This window comes from Paramisgurnus dabryanus, chromosome 19 (assembly GCF_030506205.2).
Source record: "Paramisgurnus dabryanus chromosome 19, PD_genome_1.1, whole genome shotgun sequence".
Lineage (NCBI taxonomy): Eukaryota > Metazoa > Chordata > Actinopteri > Cypriniformes > Cobitidae > Paramisgurnus > Paramisgurnus dabryanus.
In genome coordinates, this window is record NC_133355.1 from 17,314,693 (window position 1) to 17,336,700 (window position 22,008).

At 37.6% G+C, this 22,008-nt stretch overlaps 2 protein-coding genes across 10 annotated transcripts in view; both read right to left on the reverse strand.

Annotated features, from left to right (window-relative positions):
• The window catches only part of LOC135781515 (zinc finger MYM-type protein 4), a 28,204-nt gene extending 13,040 nt beyond the window's left edge, over window positions 1-15,164 (reverse strand). The window contains exons 1-9 of one of the 3 annotated variants that reach the window (XM_065292077.1): window positions 14,783-15,164; window positions 4,336-4,468; window positions 2,893-3,309; window positions 2,421-2,458; window positions 2,186-2,314; window positions 1,033-1,108; window positions 580-787; window positions 360-489; window positions 38-253 (exon numbers count right to left, since the gene is read on the reverse strand). In XM_065292077.1, the coding sequence (XP_065148149.1) occupies window positions 38-253; window positions 360-489; window positions 580-787; window positions 1,033-1,108; window positions 2,186-2,314; window positions 2,421-2,458; window positions 2,893-3,309; window positions 4,336-4,468; window positions 14,783-15,103 (1,668 nt within the window). In that variant the 5' untranslated portion in view covers window positions 15,104-15,164. Of the gene's footprint in view, window positions 1-37; window positions 254-359; window positions 490-579; window positions 788-1,032; window positions 1,109-2,185; window positions 2,315-2,420; window positions 2,459-2,892; window positions 3,310-4,335; window positions 4,469-5,770; window positions 6,144-7,193; window positions 7,573-14,782 lie in introns of those variants that run through there. The other 2 variants (XM_073812795.1, XM_065292092.2) reach the window with 2 other exon arrangements.
• A 2,862-nt stretch (window positions 15,165-18,026) lies between these two features.
• Window positions 18,027-22,008, reverse strand: part of LOC135781509 (zinc finger MYM-type protein 4-like) — a 32,478-nt gene continuing 28,496 nt past the window's right edge. For all 7 annotated transcript variants that reach the window (XM_073812789.1, XM_073812792.1, XM_073812793.1 and 4 more), the window contains 7 exons: window positions 20,499-20,608; window positions 19,834-19,987; window positions 19,546-19,697; window positions 19,304-19,418; window positions 18,985-19,224; window positions 18,776-18,902; window positions 18,027-18,688 (listed from right to left, as the gene is read on the reverse strand). In XM_073812789.1, coding sequence (XP_073668890.1) covers window positions 18,481-18,688; window positions 18,776-18,902; window positions 18,985-19,224; window positions 19,304-19,418; window positions 19,546-19,697; window positions 19,834-19,987; window positions 20,499-20,608 — 1,106 coding nt within the window. In that variant the 3' untranslated portion in view covers window positions 18,027-18,480. The remainder of the gene's footprint in view (window positions 18,689-18,775; window positions 18,903-18,984; window positions 19,225-19,303; window positions 19,419-19,545; window positions 19,698-19,833; window positions 19,988-20,498; window positions 20,609-22,008) is intronic.

The window sequence follows — 22,008 nt, forward strand, 5'->3', positions numbered from 1 at the left end:
AACACCTTTAGTGTAATATTATTTGCAAACATATTACCTTTCTGTAGACTGTGAGGCAATTCTGGGTGCAGAACTTGAAAGCATTGCCCTCTACCAATAGCGTGGGACACGAACCGTTGGTGCTATTGCAGTACCCACCACAGTTCATACAGGAGCTCATAGTCAGATTATTGGAAGAGCGAAACTTGTTAAAACAGCTGTCGCTGCACAGCTTAAGGATGGAGCCCTTGTATGTCACCTCATGAACATGAATCTAAAAGAAATGACGTAGAGATCTTATAGGCAGTCACATATCTGAAACTTATCAACAACTAATACAAGGTTTCTAACAAAGCACACATACATTAAATGTCACTTACCACACCTGTCCTCTGACACACGCTGCACCTGAAGTTAAAAGCATTAATGCATGTCTGACTGCAGAACTCCTTTACACTTCCTGACTCATCCACTGGGGCAAAAAGCACATCCTTCGGGTCCAAAATCTCTCTGTAGGAAGTACAACGTATAGTGTTGGCTTACCATTGGCTTTTCAGTTTGTTCAGGGAGTTGAATTACAGGATGTTTTCTTAGGCTTACTTTAGGCAGTGGTGACATGTTTTCTTCTTGACCACAATAGCAGAGGTGACGCAGAGACACTGAAGTGAGCAGTAGATTTTAGGAGAGCCTCTGCGCTGGAAGACCGTCTGTCCTTTCAGTATGATTTTTTTACAGCCTGCACATGACAGACCAACAGGCTTGAAAGGGTTTTTTCTGGGAATGGAGACTGTGGCAGTGGCTAAAGCTCCTGTGGCATTAAGAAGATAACAATAAGAGGTTAAAAGGAACAGTGCACTTGTAATGCTGTACAGAATATTTGCATATATTGTGTGTAATGTCAATGAAATGCAAAAAAATTTAACGATCTCACAATATGGGAAAGAAATTATCCACAAAAATCTTAAATTAAGTCTTTGGTGGGTGATTTAAGCTACTAAACAACTTAAGGGGACAATAGAGGGATAAGACAAGTAAGTGGTAGATTGATCATACCAACAGATGTGGATTTTCTTCTCAGAGACAATGCCGCATGGATATTCATATCATTATCAGGCGTCTTGTTAAAGTCCTGGAAATTTTAACACATTGAAATCAGGGTATGTAAGCAAAGAAGAGACATAGGAAAGTTTTGCCAGGTGTGTGTTTTTATTTTTTTATCAAAGTTGAAATGTTTGATCCATTACCACTCCAAAATAAGCATAAAATGCATGTTAACTCATTCCCCGCAAGCCATTTTTTTTTAAAGTTGCCCGCCAGCATTTTTTTGTGATTTTCACAAAAGTTTTACAAAATGCCTTCCAGGAAATTTTTCTTCTAAAAATATATAAATATGAAAATAAATTAAATGAAAGAACAGACCCTCTGCTTTCAAACAAACAATAAACAAATAAAACGAGAAAAAACGTTCATCCAATCTATATTTTTTCTCTGCTTATAAACTCTTAAATATGGGTATTTTTCTTAAACTTTTTTTTTAATAAAAAGCTGAAATAATTGCATATTTTTTTAAGCAATTTTGTTAGACATCAGATTCAGAACAATTATCAAAACATACAGAGTTTAAAATTAGTAAATAATTTTTTACTTCAGTTTTTTAAATAAATTGGGTAAGTGGGTTAGATAATCGCAGTATTACAGATTAACATAAAACCCTCATCAGGAAAAGTTTTTTATGCAAATGTTTTCTATTAATTGACAAGATAACTCAATGGCGGGGAAAGAGTTAACAGTCAAACGTGCAACCACGTTTTCAAAATGTGTTAAACTAAGTGTTAAATAGACAGTTTCTTAAATGTGTGAACTATTATCAGGTAAACAATGTAGGGAATCACCCGAAAAGGAAAATTATGTCATTCACTCACCCTCATGTTGTTAAAAACCTGTATAGATGTCTTTATTCTGCTGAACACGAAGGAATATTGTAATAAAGCAGAAGCACCATTGACTTCCATAGTAGGAAAAATACTACTATGGAAGTCAATGGTGCTCAAAACGGTTTGGTAACAAACATTGCTCAAAATATCTTTCTTGGTGTTCTGCAGTACAAAGAAATAAATACAGGTTTGTAACAACATGAGGGTGAGTAAATGACAGAATTTACATTTTTGGGCGAACTATCCCTTTAACACTATCACCTATATATCACCTTTTTCTTCATTTTTCCTACTGTTGTCTTAGGAGCCTTCCGACACTCATCATCTATTGGTTCATCCTTGATCTTCACAGGTGGATCAACGGCAGGCTTTCTCTTGAGTTTTAATGCTGGCTTCGTTTGCTGAATAAAAGTGAAAGGGAAGGTTGATTGCCCCATGGATGAACAAAAATGACAGTTGAAAGCAAATAATATAGAGATGAAGGTAAAACACAGATACTTTACTCACCGTTCCAGATGAGTTCATCCTGTCCTTGTCATCGTTGTCTGTCAGTGTTTCCATGAAACAGGAAAGGGTGCAAGACATGTTTAAATAATAAAAATACAGCCCAAACAAGCAGTATAAGATATAGCAACATATAATTATGGGGAGGCCCTCAATAAAATCTCACAACTAGGACTCTGTAGTCTGACACTGAAATAAAAATAAACTAAGTGATCCACAAAACATCCTTTGCTCATTGTGATGTGTTCCAAGATGTAGATCAGGGGTAGGTGTCCTGCTAGTTTAATCCTAATCAAACACACCTGAAGCAGCTAATTAAGGTCTTAGTAAGCATACTAGAAATTTCCAGGCATGTGTGATGAGGCAAGTTGAAGCTAAACTCTGCAAGACACCTTAAGTGTGTAATTTGCTTGTAACATTATGTTGTACCTGGTTAAAACAATATCCTATAATGAAATCATCAGTGTGAACCTACCTGCATTTTGTGGCTCGTCCACCTCTATCCTGCCACTGTACTCTCCAGCGTAGTCGTCATCATCAATCGGCATTTCGTTTGTGAAGTCCTCGACTTTAGCGATCACCAGCTCTTCTGAACACTCTGCTGTATCATCTGCGTTTATCTCAGTCTCCTCATTCATTTCTTGATCTGTTTCTTTGTCCTTTCCTGGCCCACTTGACATACCTATGAGTTTATCTTGATGTAGTCTTGAATCTACATCCTCCTGCTTCATCTCCTTCTGGAGCTTCAAGTGATACCCTTGCATGAGGCTGTCTTGAGGGTCTGGCATCTTCATCCCTGACTCCGTGGAGTCCTCACTGTCCAAAGAAAAACCTGCTGCAGAACCCAGAGGTGATATGGCCTCTGTAGATTGCGCGGAGGCAGACATCCATCCTAAATGAAAAAAGCAAATCATCCATTACACAGCTTTCAAAAATAAAACTGGTAAGCTACTTTTTAAACGCACACAAAAAAATCAGATGGCAATGGTGGCTAAAATAATCTTGATATTACAGTACAGGAAACTTTTCCTGTAATATACTTTCTGATAATAATGAATTACCACCTCTACCAAGTTTTTTAGAGATGAACCGGATATTATTGTAAAACATTTGGTTAGACGGACCTGGTGTCACCCTCTGTGAAGCATCATCGTTTTATGCCTATTACTTAGAGCGGGTACACACTAGGGATGTGCGAGACTAGTCCACTGAACGGTACGACAGCTGCTGCACACTAGGAATGTGCAAGACTAGTGGACTAAACGGTACAGCAGCTGCTGTACACTAGTGATGTGCGAGACTAGTAGACTAAACCAGTAGTTTCCAACCTTTTTCACTTCAAACCTCTCTAGTTGCGCACAACAATATTTGAAGGCCCCTCGCTCACTCAATTGTTTCCAAATAAAATTAACTAGAGCTTAGAATGACTAGACAGATGTATATTTGCTACTAAAATTGCCAATTTTTTTTCTTATTTTAATGCTCGTTTTGTCCGTTTTTAATAAATCTTGAGGCCCCCTGGTTGGGAAACACTGGACTAAATGATACAGCAGCTGCTACACTAGGTATCTGCGAGACTAAATGGTACCGCTGCAAATAGCCGACACCTAAAACACTAGTCGACTACACAAATAAAATACAAATACTCAACTGTTTAAATTACTGTCATTTTAATTTTGAATGAAGACATTAAAGTGAAATATTTTAAATACATCATAAATTATTTTTAATCGGAAACTAACGAAATCTTATGATCGCATGCATTTTCTTTATTTTCAGTAGTCAGTCAAAAAAAAAAAAAAAAAATGCAGATACGAATGCTTATAAACATCTGAAGATATGTAACAGCAGCAGTTGGTTGCAGTATAAAAAGTGTAATTTGCCAAACATCGAAAGACGGATCAATATGGTGACATACCGTATTGTTGTAGAACGGCTCCTGAACTCACAGTAACATAACCAAAATCCCTTTGGTCTTCTGGAGAAGCAATATAATCCATGCTGACATCACATTGCTCTTCATTTTGTAGTTCAGTGTCTGCTGGTCGAACCTATATAGCAGGAAATATAACAGTGAGTTAGTATTAACAGATTAAAGCATGATAGTGGCGTAATGGCAAAAGTGCAGTTTATTAATGACATAGCAAGACACTGCACATTTAGTTCGGTGCATCAGTCCAACTAACATTTTTAATCTACAAGTTAACAGCACAATGGGGGAGAAAGGGCAAATTGGGCCTCTGAAGTAGATTAACTTGATGGTTCTGGTTTGGATGTGTTATGATCAAAATGAGTACATTTGCTTCGTTGAATTCAACTGAGGAACATCAAAAATGTCTAACACCTTCATGTCTTCACTGTCATCATCTACAGATTTGGTGTCCTCAGGGAATTGGACAGATCACTTACAGTCTCCTAAAACAGTGTTTCTCAACCAAGGGGACCTTAATAAGACTTTGAGATGAAATTATTTAAAATAAAACAATTTCAACTTGCAATTCACTCAATAACACTTTCAGTGTTAAGCTGACTATAAAAAAAACATTGGTTATTTTGGTCATTGGTAATCAATAAGTCTTGTAGCCTATTCATCATCACTTTAAGCCTGTTATGTTTCACAGTCAGACTTTGAGAGCGGGTCATTTCATTTTTGGGTGAACTATGATTTATTCACCCTCAAGCCATCCTCGATGTATATGATTATCAGACAAACACAATTAGAGTTATATTAGAAAATGTCCTGCCTGTTCCAAGCTTTATAATGCTAGTAAATGGTGCTTCTTGATTTAACCTAAAAAGTCCATTCATCCTTCACTGAAGTATGCCACATGGCTTCAGGGGGTTAATAAAGGCTGAGGGGCAATCGATGTGATTTTGTAAGAAAAAGGTCAATATTTTTAACCTTACAAACTTAAATAATTCGCTTCCGGTAGCAATCGACGCACGTTCACGAGAAAGTAAACGTTTATGTAACTTATTAATTTGTAAATATTTGTCTAATTTGCACAGACATAGATAAATATTTATTAAAAATGTTTTAGGCATCACGTGTGAAGTTTCTTAATAAATAATCTTATACATGCTTTATACAGCATGCTAATAAATGTTACTGATTTTTATTTTTTACAATACTGTGATGCTTTTGTCACATGCAAGTTAAGCTTTTCCCATCAAGACAACACTACTGTAACATTATGAAATATCAACATCAAAACAATAAAATACAGTATAACGTTTAAATAAAAATGAAATGCTAATATAAACAATTGTTTAACAACTTAACATAACAATCCAGACTAACGTTACAGTATATACACCATGCAGTATATTCAATATATATACTGTAACGTAACCTGATTTGACTGAGACAGCAGCACAGGTACAGGCACAGCAGTCGATTTTAGAAGTCGTCTTGGCTTTCCCTTCTTTGGCTCGTAATCATCGGAGCTGAAATGTTCACTGCACAGCCTGGATGTCTCGATTTTTTTCCATGGTGTATTTAGATCCCAACCAATAGCGAGAAGCCATAACTCCAACCGCTCCGGATCATTTACAGGAAATGTGTGGAATGTTAACGGTGTATCTCCCTCAGATGTCCGGGCACGTAATCTTAAGACTTTACTTAAGTTTAAGCATCCCGGGTAGACGCAAGAGCGAACCATTTTAAGCTAAATAGAGATGAGTCCGTATAGCTAAACAACTCACTTTGCGCGAATTTCTTCTTCTTTTAATGTAGCACCAACCTGATGTTACGGTGCATTATCGCCACCTGCTGTACAGAATGTAAACAAGAATTTGTTTCACACAAAAAATCTAGATTTTTCTAATCAGTCCTGTTCTTTTTAAATAATGAATCAAACTGTCACTCATAAGTGATTACATTCTTAAGGTTTAGGTCTTCGACTCCCTAGTTATTTTTAAATATAGATTTTTTTCTTACAAAAATCGCATCGATCAGAAGGCCTTTATTAACCCCCTGAAGACTTGTGGATTACTTCTGTCAATGATGGATAGACTTTTGGGGCTTAGTTATGTAAAATCACTTGTAGTACATGTAACACAGCATATATGTGCATTTTTGAAGATGAAATATTTAAATAATTTTTTTTTACATTTTTTTTAACACAAAAAAGCATAATTTGCATAAAATTCCACTTATTTAGCTGGTCAAAAATGTTACTTACAGATATTTGGGAGCGTACTGGACGCAGAGCATAATATGTCCTAGTTGTTGAGGTATTTGTCTGATTCTGGACTTGTGAGCACTAAACAAAGTTTATTATGAGCATCTTTAAACTGTCTAGTGCAGTGGTGCCTGAAGAAGTGGGTACTCTTATGACCCATTTTTAAGCGCCCTGTATAATAAACAGTGACATGTAAAACTAGTCTTACATTTTTTTTTAACTCCAAAATAGATCAGTGTCGTCAGACATTTGCTGCCTGACGACTTAGCGTAAGGATTTTTATGAAATTTATATTTTTTTCATTTATGTATAAAAGTTAGAAGTGAGTATACTCCGTATACCCTGCACTAAACCACTGGTTCTTGTTTTACTGGTGTTGACTGAAACATTAGCAAAAAATTCACCTGCTCCCTGAACACTCAAGTCTGCTTCATTATGTGTTGCTAGGGGCACTTAATTTTTATGAGACGGATGCTGAAGAAACACTACAGTTTGATGCGTTTTTTAAATAATAGAAGACATTTCTAATAAATAAAAATTCCCATGTAATGAAACACACTGACAAAAAAAGCACATTGAAAACATGCATGACCTCTTCTTTCTTTAAAAACGTTATGGGCACAGCCGACGCTTTCAGAAAACGACGCCGTCCTTTTTCGGAGTGGTGGAAATCATCCTCAAAAAAGTGATCGCTGCACACTCTTTTCTCTGTCAGAGAATGTGTGGATGTGTTGATATCCATGTGTAGCGCGATGAACCACAGCCTCAGTCTCTCAGGATTGTGTGTTGGAAATCTGTGAGAACTCCGGTCACTCCGGATACCAAGCGGAAGTAATCCTTTTCTTTTCAACAAATTGCCACATCCAGGGTATGCACACGTACGTACCATTTTAACAATAAACGATCACAAAGACATTTATTCGTGTTTTTCAACACACAACTTCTGGACGATCCTTCTTCTTTAGATTGTATGGGGGGTTGCGAAACAACTTCATATGTGTGCATACCGCCACCTAGTGTTTTGAAAGACTATACTCAATGCACCCCTGAATCCTATTATACCCAGTATTCCTAATAATATTTCTCACATTTATTTGTATTTCTGTTTTTTTGACCGTCATTTACTAAGATGGTTATTGTAAATTCCTGATTCCCTGATGCTTGTGATTCCTCCTTAAAACTCCATTATTATTTTTCATATGCCTTACATAAGATATTCTTTACAGTCTCCTCCATTGAACAGGCATCACATAATCCTGTGTTATGTTTCCCTATCATGTGTAAGGTGTGGTTTAGATTTCAATGATCTGGGGGGTATTGCACAAAAGTAGAATTAAGAAAGTCAGGATAACAGAAAAGGCCCAGCTTGACCTAATTTAATCGGCACATCCTGGCTTAGTCTGTTGCACGTTTGGTGAGCCAGGATGAGAATGTGCAGCTTTGTCAAGCCAGGTGTAGCTAGCTAGGATAAGTGCACGTTCACGGCATTCTTAGAAAGACCACAGGATCAATCACAGAATCACTTATGCAAAAATTCATCATGAAGGGTAACTGCAAGCACTTAAAAGGGGTCATTTCACAAGACTTTCAAATTGGAGTGATGTGAGCAGAACGCTTAGTGTGAGTTCCTAAAAGATAGTTTTTCACTATGGGAAATGCATGGAATCATGCCTTCTGAAATTAATTTACTTTCATACAGGATAATACACAATCCCATGCTGCAAAAAGCACCACAGACTATTTTTAAACATCAACTCTGCGATAAAATACTAGCATCTCCAAGTTAAAAAAGACAGAAGCATAGACTTACAAGTTTAATGAATAGGAGAGTTAAAGTCATGTCAAAAATATGTTCATATTTTATTCTGTAACTTGGGATAAATGCATTATTTGATTTACATTGTGTTTTTTTGTTGAAAAAAGATCTGTGCATGCAGCACATTTGACACATATCTGTTTTTTGGATAATTTTAGCCCACTGATTTCTTTTAAAGTGCAGTTTGCATAAATAATAATTTGGAAAAGCATAATTATCATATTTTTCAAAGTAAAAGTGTCTTGACATTTTTATTTCATTTTTTTATAACATCCACTCTGTCATAACTGTAGGGGTTAAAATACAATTTGTAAACTTACTAACTGTATAGTAAAAATTAGAAGAAAAAAAAGGACGTGTACATAATTAATATCTATCCATCCATCTCATTAATATCCAGTAGGATTGACCGATAAGTCACTAGGATTAATTTTAGCCAGAGCAGGCTAGCTGCAAAGAGTAAATATTCATAGTAACTTAATGTAAATAATTTAGGTTTAGGGTTGTTTTTGTGCAATATCCCTCTGTTCGTAGACGTGTTACAATAACTTGTTCTCTTCTGCTTAAGCTGTGAATTATTTTGCTCTTATTTATGGTTCTTTGAATCTTGTAATAGTGCTGACCTGTATGACATAAGTACCAATCTCTCTGCTTCTTATTGCACATTTTTTAAATAAAATGTTTTCCTTCTTATCTACTGAGTGAAATATTTATGCTTAGTTACATTTATCTTTAATGATTCTTTGGCTATTTTGTCATCCTCCTCATGACCTTGAATACCCACAGGAAGTCTTACACAAAGTAGCTCAAATAGCAGCGCCCACAGATTTATCTCAAAAAGAAGGAGGACATGTTGTGATATCATATGTAAAGTCACAGCGTGTACAAATAACAAGGTCATATGAGACACAGACATCTTTTAACCGTATACATACTGGGAACTATATTCTCAGAAGGCGAAGCACTGCTACCTGCGCGGAGTGATTAGCGCGACACTTGAAAAGCACTGTTGTTACTTCCGTCAACAAAACCAACGTGGCTATCTAGGTAGTAGCGAATGTGACTGGTTATCATGGCTAACTTTGAGGAATTGTCTGAGGATTTTTACTTGGCATCAAACCAAGAGGTGAAGGCTAGGCTACAGTCCCGAGTTACCTCTAGCACCGCTCGTTTGTTCCTTTTTTTTTTTTTTTTCGCTCGTTTGTTCCTGTGGCGATAGAGCGCGTTCGTGATGACACACTAATAACTAACATTACATAAAGCTCGGGCAGAGTTGTATAGACCAATTTCGTGTTTGCAAACAGAGATGACGTTTTTTGTGGGCGGAGCCAAACTGGTTGCAGAAAATGAGTGCTCTGCAGTAGGGTTGTGAAGTGTTTTAGCATTAAACCGTGATTTTTATGGATCCGGTGTTCTGTCGAAGTCTGATTCCCCTATGTTTCCCTTTAGTGCAATGTTTTTTATAGCGTTTTAATCACGTTACGTTTATTTTTTAGATAGATAAAAAGTTTAAATGGCTTGGCTACTGATATGCATGTATGTAATGTATATGTAGGGGTGTGCCGGTTTCAGAATTGGTGATGACGGTTATGACGTGAGTCAAATGTGACGGTTCATAACATAACCGTCTGTGGGGGGCGTTTTGCTCGTTTAAATGCTTGTGGATTGACGCGAAAGTGTCATTTTACCATAAAATCATGAATGTGATGCCAAGTGTGTTTTTAACAGTAATGACTTTAAGCAATTTAACAGAAAGCAATGAAATATTTAAAAACACAATGTTGACAGAAGACTGCGCTGTCACTCTCTGCTCAGAATAAATGAATCCGAGCTCTCTCATCTATTTTGATAATCTTCAGAGAAACAGATTTAATTGTGTCTATATCTGTCATTACATGGACCAGAATGTGGGTTAAAAAGCGTCTTGAAGAGGTTTTGCTCATAAATGCATGTAAAGTAAAGTAATATGAACTTGAGATTTTTATACTGTTACTAAACTGCACAGTATGCGCAGCAAACGCAGCCGACAATGGCCACGCGCGGCAAACGCTCTCCACATACAGTACGCGCTGTTCAGTGCTCACACTTGCGAAGTAAACCGGCGTTTGAATAAACAAGACACTGATTAGCTACTTACTCTACGTTTATTTAAAATTAACAGCAAGACAAGCAGTGAATGTGCTTTCAGGAGAGTTAGTAGATTAGCATGGGAGAATTTGAACTTGAAAAGCGGAGTGTACTGACGTCTTTCCGCGGTTAAAACAACATTCCTTCTTATGGTCATTCATGTTTATTTGATGCTATAAATTAACTAGAAGGAAGAGATGATTTGAAAGGTGAGACTTTGTTTAATATGTTTAATCTCAAAAGTAACCGAAAAGTAACCTGGTCTGTCCTGTATGTCAGCACGTTGTCAGTGTCTGCTCCGCTCTGTATTTTTCACTGCGTGAGAACATGGTGGGGCGTATAACACAGACTGTTAACAATTGTTTTAAATAGTATTTAAAAATTCTGTATGATACATTTTTTTTTATATATTTTAATAACACGGTTTTGCCGGTTATAGAGTTCTAATGACGGTGTTCAACTATAACCGTCGGTCTCACGGTTATATAATGACCGTCACAGCCCTATGTATATGTATTGTTCTTTATTGGTAAATCAATTATTTTTACAGTCTGAATCGCTAAAAGTACATTTAAAAGCAATACTATCATGTATTATATATAATAGCGTTTATTAAATATTTCATAATTTTCCTGTTTTCTATTATTTCTTCCTTAATAAATTATAATTGTAACGTGATAAAAACGCTATAAGAAACACATGGAGGGAACAGACTTCAACAGAACACCGGACATCTTCTCTACTTATTTTCTATTCTAATTATTAAAAGATTTCCAGATGATTTCCTCGCTCCATTCTGTCCATTTAAGGGCTTATTGTAATCATAAACACCTACGTTTATCTTCAAATGATGTCTTTGACGATGGTATTCTATAAAAATGAAAGCCATCTTTTTTTGGCGTTCTTATTCTGACAATTAACAGCACAACCGGACATTTTCTAGTGAGTTATCTTGCTCTTTTCACTCGTGTCTAATTCATTTCCACTGTTTTTCTGCAACCGCATTGCGCGCGCAGCTTGCAGTGACGTAACTGTGACGTCTACTCTAAATTGGTCTTAAGTTTACAAACATTGCAGGGTGCGCGCGCATCCAGGGGGCAGAAAGCCCGATTGGTGAGCTGATCCGCTACTGCAACAACCTTAATTATTGAAGCGTTCTTTATTGTTTGTATATAAATAAGACTTGATTTTAGTTGGATCTGTTTTTCTGTCTTTATTTTTGCAGTTTTACTGTGATACATGTATGAATTATAATGTTATAATTATAATGCTAGTAACGTAATAGTCGCATCTACTGGTATGTTAACATCAGGCACCCAGCACTGACTCTGTTGGTACTATTTTCCACGCAACAATTCCTTGGCATTTTGACTTACAGACACCGCTACTAGCATACAACACAATGCACTTCTCTTCTTTCTGCCCCTCGGTTGCGCGCGCAACCAGTTAGTGACGTCGCCGTGCAACCCGTCTATAGTACTTATGTATACTTTCTACATAAAAGTACATTTTTAATTATTCGTATTTTATTAGTGTTTTTCTTTGGAAAACATACATTCCCAAACAAACATTATCATGATTTTTACTCAACTACATTTCATAGTTTCAAGTTTTTGGTTTATATTTAATATTTAAGTACATTAAACATCTAGTAATTTTTTGTACTTTTACTGAAGTAAAAATTATTTCGAATTTTATGTAATTAGGCATTAAATCAATTTTAATATGCAATATATAATGAATACACAGTATGATTTTATGCTTTAGAATGTAGTAGGGGTGTGCCGGTTTCAGAATTGGTGATGACGGTTATGACGTGAGTCAAATGTGACGGTTCATAACATAACCGTCTGTGGGGGGCGTTTTGCTCGTTTAAATGCTTGTGGATTGACGCGAAAGTGTCATTTTACCATAAAATCATGAATGTGATGCCAAGTGTGTTTTTAACAGTAATGACTTTAAGCAATTTAACAGAAAGCAATGAAATATTTAAAAACACAATGTTGACAGAAGACTGCGCTGTCACTCTCTGCTCAGAATAAATGAATCCGAGCTCTCTCATCTATTTTGATAATCTTCAGAGAAACAGATTTAATTGTGTCTATATCTGTCATTACATGGACCAGAATGTGGGTTAAAAAGCGTCTTGAAGAGGTTTTGCTCATAAATGCATGTAAAGTAAAGTAATATGAACTTGAGATTTTTATACTGTTACTAAACTGCACAGTATGCGCAGCAAACGCAGCCGACAATGGCCACGCGCGGCAAACGCTCTCCACATACAGTACGCGCTGTTCAGTGCTCACACTTGCGAAGTAAACCGGCGTTTGAATAAACAAGACACTGATTAGCTACTTACTCTACGTTTATTTAAAATTAACAGCAAGACAAGCAGTGAATGTGCTTTCAGGAGAGTTAGTAGATTAGCATGGGAGAATTTGAACTTGAAAAGCGGAGTGTACTGACGTCTTTCCGCGGTTAAAACAACATTCCTTCTTATGGTCATTCATGTTTATTTGATGCTATAAATTAACTAGAAGGAAGAGATGATTTGAAAGGTGAGACTTTGTTTAATATGTTTAATCTCAAAAGTAACCGAAAAGTAACCTGGTCTGTCCTGTATGTCAGCACGTTGTCAGTGTCTGCTCCGCTCTGTATTTTTCACTGCGTGAGAACATGGTGGGGCGTATAACACAGACTGTTAACAATTGTTTTAAATAGTATTTAAAAATTCTGTATGATACATTTTTTTTTATATATTTTAATAACACGGTTTTGCCGGTTATAGAGTTCTAATGACGGTGTTCAACTATAACCGTCGGTCTCACGGTTATATAATGACCGTCACAGCCCTAGAATGTAGTTAACATTTATTAGTAAAAAGTAATTTTTTCCCCAAAACAAACACTCTAATAAAGCACAGATGACTGGAAATTTTAACTAAAATACTTCAAGTATTATACACCTCGGAACAACTGCAATAGTAGTGACCACCCTATTCATGCAAGTGTGTCGCTAACGTTACATTAAATTAAGGTAATGGCACTGTACTGTTACAGTAGACTAGTCATCTAAAAACATAACGGAACACTTACCGCAGCCGCTCCACTTTGTCCTCTCTGTACTAGCAATGATGGAATGGCCGTATCCTTCAGCACACGTTTCTTTGTTTGCATTTTTAGAAAATAGTCGTCATCGGTGAAATGTTCTGAGCAAACACGATGGCCCTTGATGGAGGCTACAGGTGTGTGTGGATCTACATCCAGAGCAAGTAGCCATTGATTCATAATGTCAGCGTTTTTGGTTGGAATTCTATGAAACATCATTGTATTGCCTGGTCTCCCCTGTTTATTGTTACAACTCTTCACAATACAATAAACACCCATGATTGTAATCCATTTACTATCTAGCAATTGCCGACTCTATTACTCGTCTCGAACTCTGGGCGAACTCTCTGCTCCTCACCACGGGGCTTCTTCTTGAGTCTTGCGAGCAAATCACTCCGCCCAAGTAGTAGCAGCGCAGGAATATAGTTCTCAGTACGTACGGTTAAAAGATGGCTGTGTGTCTCTTATAACCTTGTTATTTGTACACGCTGTGACTATACAAATCACACATATAAATAGGAAAATTTTGGCGTTATTTTGTCACTTATTGGGAGAAGTATGCTAGCTGGAGCCATTTACTTCCAGCCTTTGTGCTAAGCTAGGATAGCGGTGGGTGCGTCAGTGTTTCGGGACGCACGGAGATGAAAAGGGTATGTATGGACTTATCTTACTTTTTTGTTGTTTCTTGTAACATTTATTAGTTTCTATTTGGTATTGTTATTCTTTACACAACAAGTCATTATGTGTTTGTTAAGTGATGTTTATGTACAGGACTTATTTTACTTTTTTGTTGTTTCTTGTTACATTTATTAGTTTCAATTTTGTATTGTTATTCTCTACACAACAAGTCCTAATGTGTTTAAGTGATGTGTATGTACAATACGGAACAAATTGAGTATTGCATTTATTTGAAACGGGACCATAGACTGTAAAAAAGTACGGGGCGCATTATTTCTTTATTAACGGGACAGGTGGCACCCTGTCTATCCTCGTAGTAAAATATTCTGGGTTCCTGTTGAAATTTCCAGCTGGGTGCCCGTCCTCCAGCATGCCAAAATAATTTATCTGATTAATGCGAACAGTTGAAATAGTCAGCGAGTCAACATCATATTAAAGTATAGCAATACATACCTCACTGCGCTGCCCAACATACATAGGAACAGCTGATGCTTTCAGAACTCGTCTGATCTTTCCCTTGTCTGGTACGTAATCCTCAGGAGAAAAATGTTCGCTGCACAACCTCGAGTTAAATATTTTTTGGAGGGGTGTATTTACATCCCAGTTAAGAGCGAGCAGCCACAGATTCAATCGCTGACGATCATGTAAAGGAAATTTGTGAAATATTAATTTGCCATCTCCCGTTGATGTCAACGCACGTAATCGTATGACTTTGTTTAAATTATAGCATCCCGGATAGGCACAGGTACGCACCATTTTAAAACGCATACACATTTATAGTACAGCCAAAATAATAAGACACCCCTGCTGAAAACCACATTAACAGTTATGCCTTTTTCACCATAGAAACTTCTTCTTCCTGTTAAGTTTATTGACGGTCGGCAAGCCTGCTTTTGCGCATTACTGTCACCTACTGAACTGGAGTGTGTGGAAGAAAAAAAAAAATTAAAAATGTGTATACTTGTGTCCTCAAGTACATAAGGTATCCATTTAATGCTGTATGACCTAATCTGATTCTTCTCAATCCCCTATTATTATTCCGTCTTTCCCTTTGATTTATGTATAGCTGTTAGCCTATCTCCTCATCCCACTTATTTTTTACAAGATTCAATTACAGCTTTAAAGGGATAGTCCACCCAAAAATGAAAATTCTGTCATAATTTACTCACTCTTATGTTGTTACAAACCTGTATACATTTCTTTGTTCTAATGAACACGAAGGGGGATATTTTGAGGGATTTCTGTTACCAAACCAATCATTAGCCCCATTCAACTTTCATGGTATTCTTTTTCCTGCTATGGAAGTGAACGATTTGGTTACAAAAATTCCTCAAAATTTCTTCCTTCGTGTTCATCAGAACAAAGAAATGTATACAGGTTTGTAACAACACAAGAGTGAGTAAATGATGACTGAATTTTTTTAGGTCGAACTATACCTTTTAAGAAACTATTTTTGCTTCTGCTTTGCTGATTTGTAGGTCAAAGTCTGTCATTTATATTCACTTTGGTCTTATGGAATAGTTAACCCAAAAATGAAAAAGAAAAACAATTTTTACTCACCCTCAAGTTATCCTAGGTGTAAACCTATACTGTATATGATTTTCTTCGTTCAACTAAACAAGAGATATATTAAATAACATCCTGGCTCTTTTTAGCTTTATAATAGTGTTGGATGATGCCCCATTTTTAAAGCTCAAAAAGCGCATCCATCCATCAAAACTAATCCATGCAATTATTAAACATCTTCTGAGGCAAAGAGATGGATTTCTGTACCGTTAGGTCAGAGGTCAGCCTCCTGACCTCAAATTTCTCACATACAGCCATATTTTTAAAGCTTAAAATATTAATGTATCTCCTTGCCTTGGAGGATATTTAATAACTATGGATTAATTTTTGATGGATGGATGCATTTTTTTTGGAGCTTTAAAAATAGGGCAAAATCCAATAGCTGAAAAGAAGCAGAATATCATTTAATAACTCCCATTGTGTTCGGCTGAAAGAAGAAAGTCACATACACCTATGATGGCTTGAGGGCGGGTAAAATATGGGCTAGTTTTCATCTTTTCTTTAGTATGCTTATCTGCTATTTCTCCACCTTCTAATTGGACATGTACCATGACCCATAGAAATAAAACAACAATGACTATGTAGTCTAGATATGCATTGCATTATTTCAGTCCTAAACTACTTCTTTCTTGGATTTTTACAACCATGTCATTTTCCAATAGGTGTGGACACCAAAAAGATATCTTGGCTATTACTGTGGGTTCACACCAGATGCGAGTTCAACTATTTGCGCGAGTAGATTACATCAAAGTCAATGCAAAGACGCGTTCAGACACGTCCTCGCGTGCGTCGATGCGAATGGCGCGATATGGGCGTCGCGTTTGCCGCGAAAACACGTGCTATTCGCCTCAAACGCGTCTTTGCCCAAGTTGAAAATATTCAACTCGAGCGAAAAATTTGCATATGCACGAAGTTAAATCCCGCGAGTAATCAATAGTGAGCAACATGATGCTACGCATTTGGGGTGTAGCCTACATAGCTTTACTGTGGGTTTACACCAGGCGCGAGTTCAATGATTTGCGCGAGTAGACTGCATAGAAAGTCAATACAAAGATGCAATCAGACGCGTCCTCGCGTGGAGCGATGCGAATGACGCGATATGGACGGCGCGTTTACCGCGAAAACACGCGCTATTCGCCTCAAACGCGTCTTCATCTAAGTTGAAAATATTCAACTCGAGCGAAAAATTCGCATATGCACGAAGTTAAATCCAGCGAGTAATATAGAGCGAGTAATGAGATGCCCCGCGTTTGGTGTGTATGTAGCATTAGTCTATCTGCTACATGTTGCGTTTATACCAGCCGCAGTAGGGGAGGCAAAAACACGCTATTCGTGCATAGTTGGACGCTTGAACATTTGAGTTCACTTGCTTCATTCGCGAGTGAAATTCTAGTCATTCGAGAAAAATCACACTAAAACTCGCGTCTTGGGAGGGGCTTCTGCGACTCAGCGGAGACTCCGCTCGCTTCCTGTAATCACTACTACAGCAAGGTCCTGATTGGTTAACGTGGCGGGGAAATCCGCCGAAGTTCATATTTTTCAACTTGTGCGTTTCCCGCGGCAACGCTCAATTCGCACGGAACGCGCCACGCATACTGCAGGATAATAATCCGTGTGTAATCGCGTCTTTGCATTGACTTAACATGTAAATCGCCCGCGCTTGCCGCCTCTACCGCGGCTGGTGTAAACACAGCATAAAGAATTTCCTTAAAAGGTGGCATTATCTGCCAGAATACTGTACTGCACATAAAGACATTTTCTGATGTATTATTTTTACATTAAAATGAGCCTGGATGCTTTTATATTGCACAGCTAGCAAGTATTTTTTAAGCCCACCAGATACATATGAGGAGCTCAGATGCAAAATCCTCTAAAATGCCATCTCCATCAAAAATGAGATACTGATATTAACTGAATGCCCTCGGCACGTACTATACGTTCTTCAATACGTAAACTTAAAATCCATTTAATCCCGACCTCAGGTCATTCACAAATACCAGTTTGTTGGCAGAATCCACCAAGAGTCTTTTAAATGCTCATTTACAAGCAAACAAGTCAACAAAGAGGGTTTTGCATCTGAGCTCTTCATATGTTGCCTTAAAACAAGACCCTTTTAAACAAATAGAAGACATTTACATTTGTGTGGTCTTTATTAATCCATAAACTAATCCAGAGTTATCCATAGTAGATGACACAGAAGAAACCCTGGAGTTGAATGGCTGTCAAACGACAATAAATCCCTCAATACTTCATTTACTCCTTAATGAAAAGTGAGCAAATCCTCCAGCAAACATCAGTTTCAGAATGATGCTTCCATAGACTTAGTGTTTCAGAATAATAAAAAAGTTACAGAGAAAGCCGTGTAATATAACACTGCACAAAGTTTAGTAGCTATGGCCCATACAACATCAGTTTTTACTGACATTGTCACACAAGCATTTCTCAAATATAGTTTGAAATCATGCTTTGACCACTGAAAGAAATAATATATGTACAGCCTTGTAACTACCAAGGAATCAAACATGGAGAAATCTTCCGCTGACACACCTCCACTGCTTTACAGTCTTTATATGTGCGCTTGTTTCTCAGTCCGAGTCGCTGTCAGATTCTGATTCGGGGGGCGGCTGGTCTTCTTGCAGGTGCAGGTCTCTGACCGTGAGGATGCGTGTGAGCATGCCCTCTAGAGCCTCATCGCTCAGTGAGGATGTGGAGAACCACATTGGACTGCATGGCACGCAGGAGCGTTCAGGGTTCAAGTAAAAATGGGAGATGCTCTGTCTCACGCTGGGAGAACTAGGAGAGATAGATAGTATGAAATGTGTGATATGTATATAATAAAATATAAACGAAAATATATATGCATAAGACACGTTGACGTACCACTTTGAGAGATAAAACTCGTAAAGCCTGACTGGACAGCGAAGGGGATTCTTAGTATTCTCTTTAATCTCTAGCACAGATTCCCTGTCATCTTCATCCTCTTTCCTCTTCTTTGCCGGGACACCATCTTAGTTAAACAACATAAACAACCAGTAACGCAACAAGCACAAAAATACAGTCATGCTGTGAAAATATAACTGATGACTTACCCTCGTTTACCTCCTCTTTGGGTGGGTAGAAACGCAAACAGCCCTCTTTGCCACTACCTTTATTCCGAGAGCAGCGTATGACGTGGCCGAAGGAAAGGCGACGGTGTTGCTCTACCGTTTTGTAGTTGAAGTACTTGGTGAAGAAATAAAGCAGCGTGTTTAGCAGCACGCCAGGTGAGAAAGCCCCCAACTGTTTACAGTCCCACAGGTACTCCTCCTCTATCCGAGAATGAACGTAACCTGTAAAAACACAGTGATTGATTAAAACACATACCGGGCAAAAATCACTGCAGGAAGGACAAAGCTTCGATTTGCTCACCGCTGGGTAAAATAGTTGGTTTCCACTCCTTAAGCAAACAAGTCACATCCTGGCAGAATCTGGTGTAGCAAACGTCTGCAAAAATGTTCTCCATCCGTTCATTTTCAAACAGATGCTGCACACATGGATGACAACAAGGCCAAATTAAACAAACTACATACAATGTAATGAAAATAAAGTATGACCGGTAGAAAAAACATTTAGTTTGACATTTCATGTGTGTGTGCTATCTTTGGTTTTACCTGTTGGATGCCCAAGCAGAGATAAAAGATGCTATCAGGGCTGTATTTCTCTCCATTGGGTCGACGGACCTCAGCTATGAACTTGCAAAGGCCGTAGCTCAACTCGGCAGTGCTACACTTTAACAAGTCCTCTTTTAGCGTCATGCTTCGTGCTGAAAATGAGGAAGAGAAAATGCAGTTTAACATCTTAGGGGAACACACTTTGATATTAATTAATCATTCAGTTCCAGAAAAACACAGTCTGATGAAAACACATTTCTTATTTGGAATAAAATGAATGAGACTCACAGCCAAATTTAGGAGTCTGCATGTTAGGCTGGCTGTTTCTCCAGTGTACCCAGTCCTTCCAGGCACTGACGCCATACTCGTGTTGCAGTTTGGAGAGGTTAGTCAGGGTGTCTGGAGCTGATGTGGCCGCTACCGATGCCACAGACTTACGGGCCTACATGGAAACAATACACATGCAGTCACTGCCATCCAGCTTTCCAATGCATTTGTCATATTGACAGTATGAAGATACTGGATTATTCCCTTTTCAGGGCTACTCGATTATGGGCAAAATGATAGTCAAGATTATTTTGGTGTAAATCATAATTTAACACTTTGAAAACATGCATTTATTTAAACTTTTTAATACGCAAGTGTTGCAAAAGGCTACAAGTGTCAAAGCAGTGGTGCCTTCGAAGTGCCTTACAAAAAACACATCGGTCCTGCAGCATGCAATTTATATTTTACTCGCCCAATAATTGTTTCTTGTTTTGTAATTGTAACATGTACTGCTTCACATTGCACTTCACACTAACAATGGTTTATATCTCTCTAGCACAATGAAAACTAATAAGCAAAGTATGTTTATTAAAACAAATATTTCAACTGGTATTTCACCCATATTTTGTGTTTGGACATTTTGATGGAAGGTCAGAAGTTATTCTACTTTAGATGTCCATCCATACCCGTTTCTTTTGAGGGAATCCATCACGGGCCTTTCTGCGAGGTCTCCGTTTGACACCACTTGACACTTCCGGCTCCTGTTGTGTTTTCCCTCTCAAAAGTTCAATGTTCTCTGCAATTGTAAAGAAAATACATGTGTGAAATTGATCAATTATTGATTAGTTGGTATTTGACGTCACATGCTCCCGCATTACCCTAGTTTTGGAGAGGAGATACGCGTCTGCTTCACACAGCACAACTTGCTTGAATAAAAACACATGGCGAGTGGTAGTGTGGAGCACAGAGTAATGCGAGTCACATGACGACAGTAAATAGCGCAATGATTGACAATACGATGATGGAGGCAAAAGCGCAAAAGTATTTTTTGTTCATTTATCGATAATAAATTATAATAAAAAAAGTTACATTTATCCCTTAAATATAAGCGAGTTTGTCTTTGTTTTGTTGTTGTTTGGTAATGAACCACAAACAAAGCATCTGTTTTAGGTTACGTTTACATGGAAACGATCTGAAAAAACAACGCAAAAGTGGCGTTGCGTTATCACTTTTTATTCCGTGTTTATATGAGCATTTTGAGGGGGAAATCTGATTGCATATGGTGAAGCACAAGTGTGTGATATTCGATTTAGTATGCACTCCGACGTATGGAAATAATCCGACATGTTTGTTGTCATTTTCCTGAAACGGCGCATGCCTGGCTGTGACGTAAACGCGTACGCGACGAGAGCCACCGTGAGCAGACTTTTGCGTTTTTACCCTTTAGACGGGAATGTGACTTTTTAACCCCTAGAAACGCCGTCGCCGTGTAAACGAAAGGCACATCCGATAAAAATGTTCACCCTTGAGCGTTCTCGTGTAAACAGGCCCTAACAGTAAGGGAAAAATCCAGGTCATTTGTTTCTTCCTGTTACAATGCAGGTATATCACTTTCATATCATCTGGCTTATTTGTTTTGTTTATAATAAATAATGTTAATACATATCAAGGTATAAAGTTGAAGATTAAGATACATTTATTAAATGGTGGGATTTCCTCACCAGCAAAATACAACTCCACATGTTTTGTTTGTTTATATTTGACACTTAAAGATGTTTTACTATTTTAAAACTTTTTTATTTTAGGCTTAATGTCACAAATCACAAATAAAAAACACTGATCATCACTCAGTCCTGACGTCATCTGTACTATAATGTTTGCTTCTTAAGCTCAAACTGCCGTAAAAACACACTTTTAGGTTGTTTCATCTACTGCGCATATACACAGGCTGGCAAGCACCTCATCCGACTGTATACAGCCCCACCCCCAGAAAATTGTCAGTCTTTATTGACTAATGATTGGTTCTTTTAACTGAAAGGCGCCAGAGCGGCCATATTTAATAGGAATTCTCAATATTGTTATATCCTGCATTTTCATGAGTGCACCTCTTAACATCAAGGCCCTGAATTTTGAAGCAAAAAAAAATCTAATTGAACATGTTTCGTTTTTTTCCTATTAAACAAAATAAATAAATAA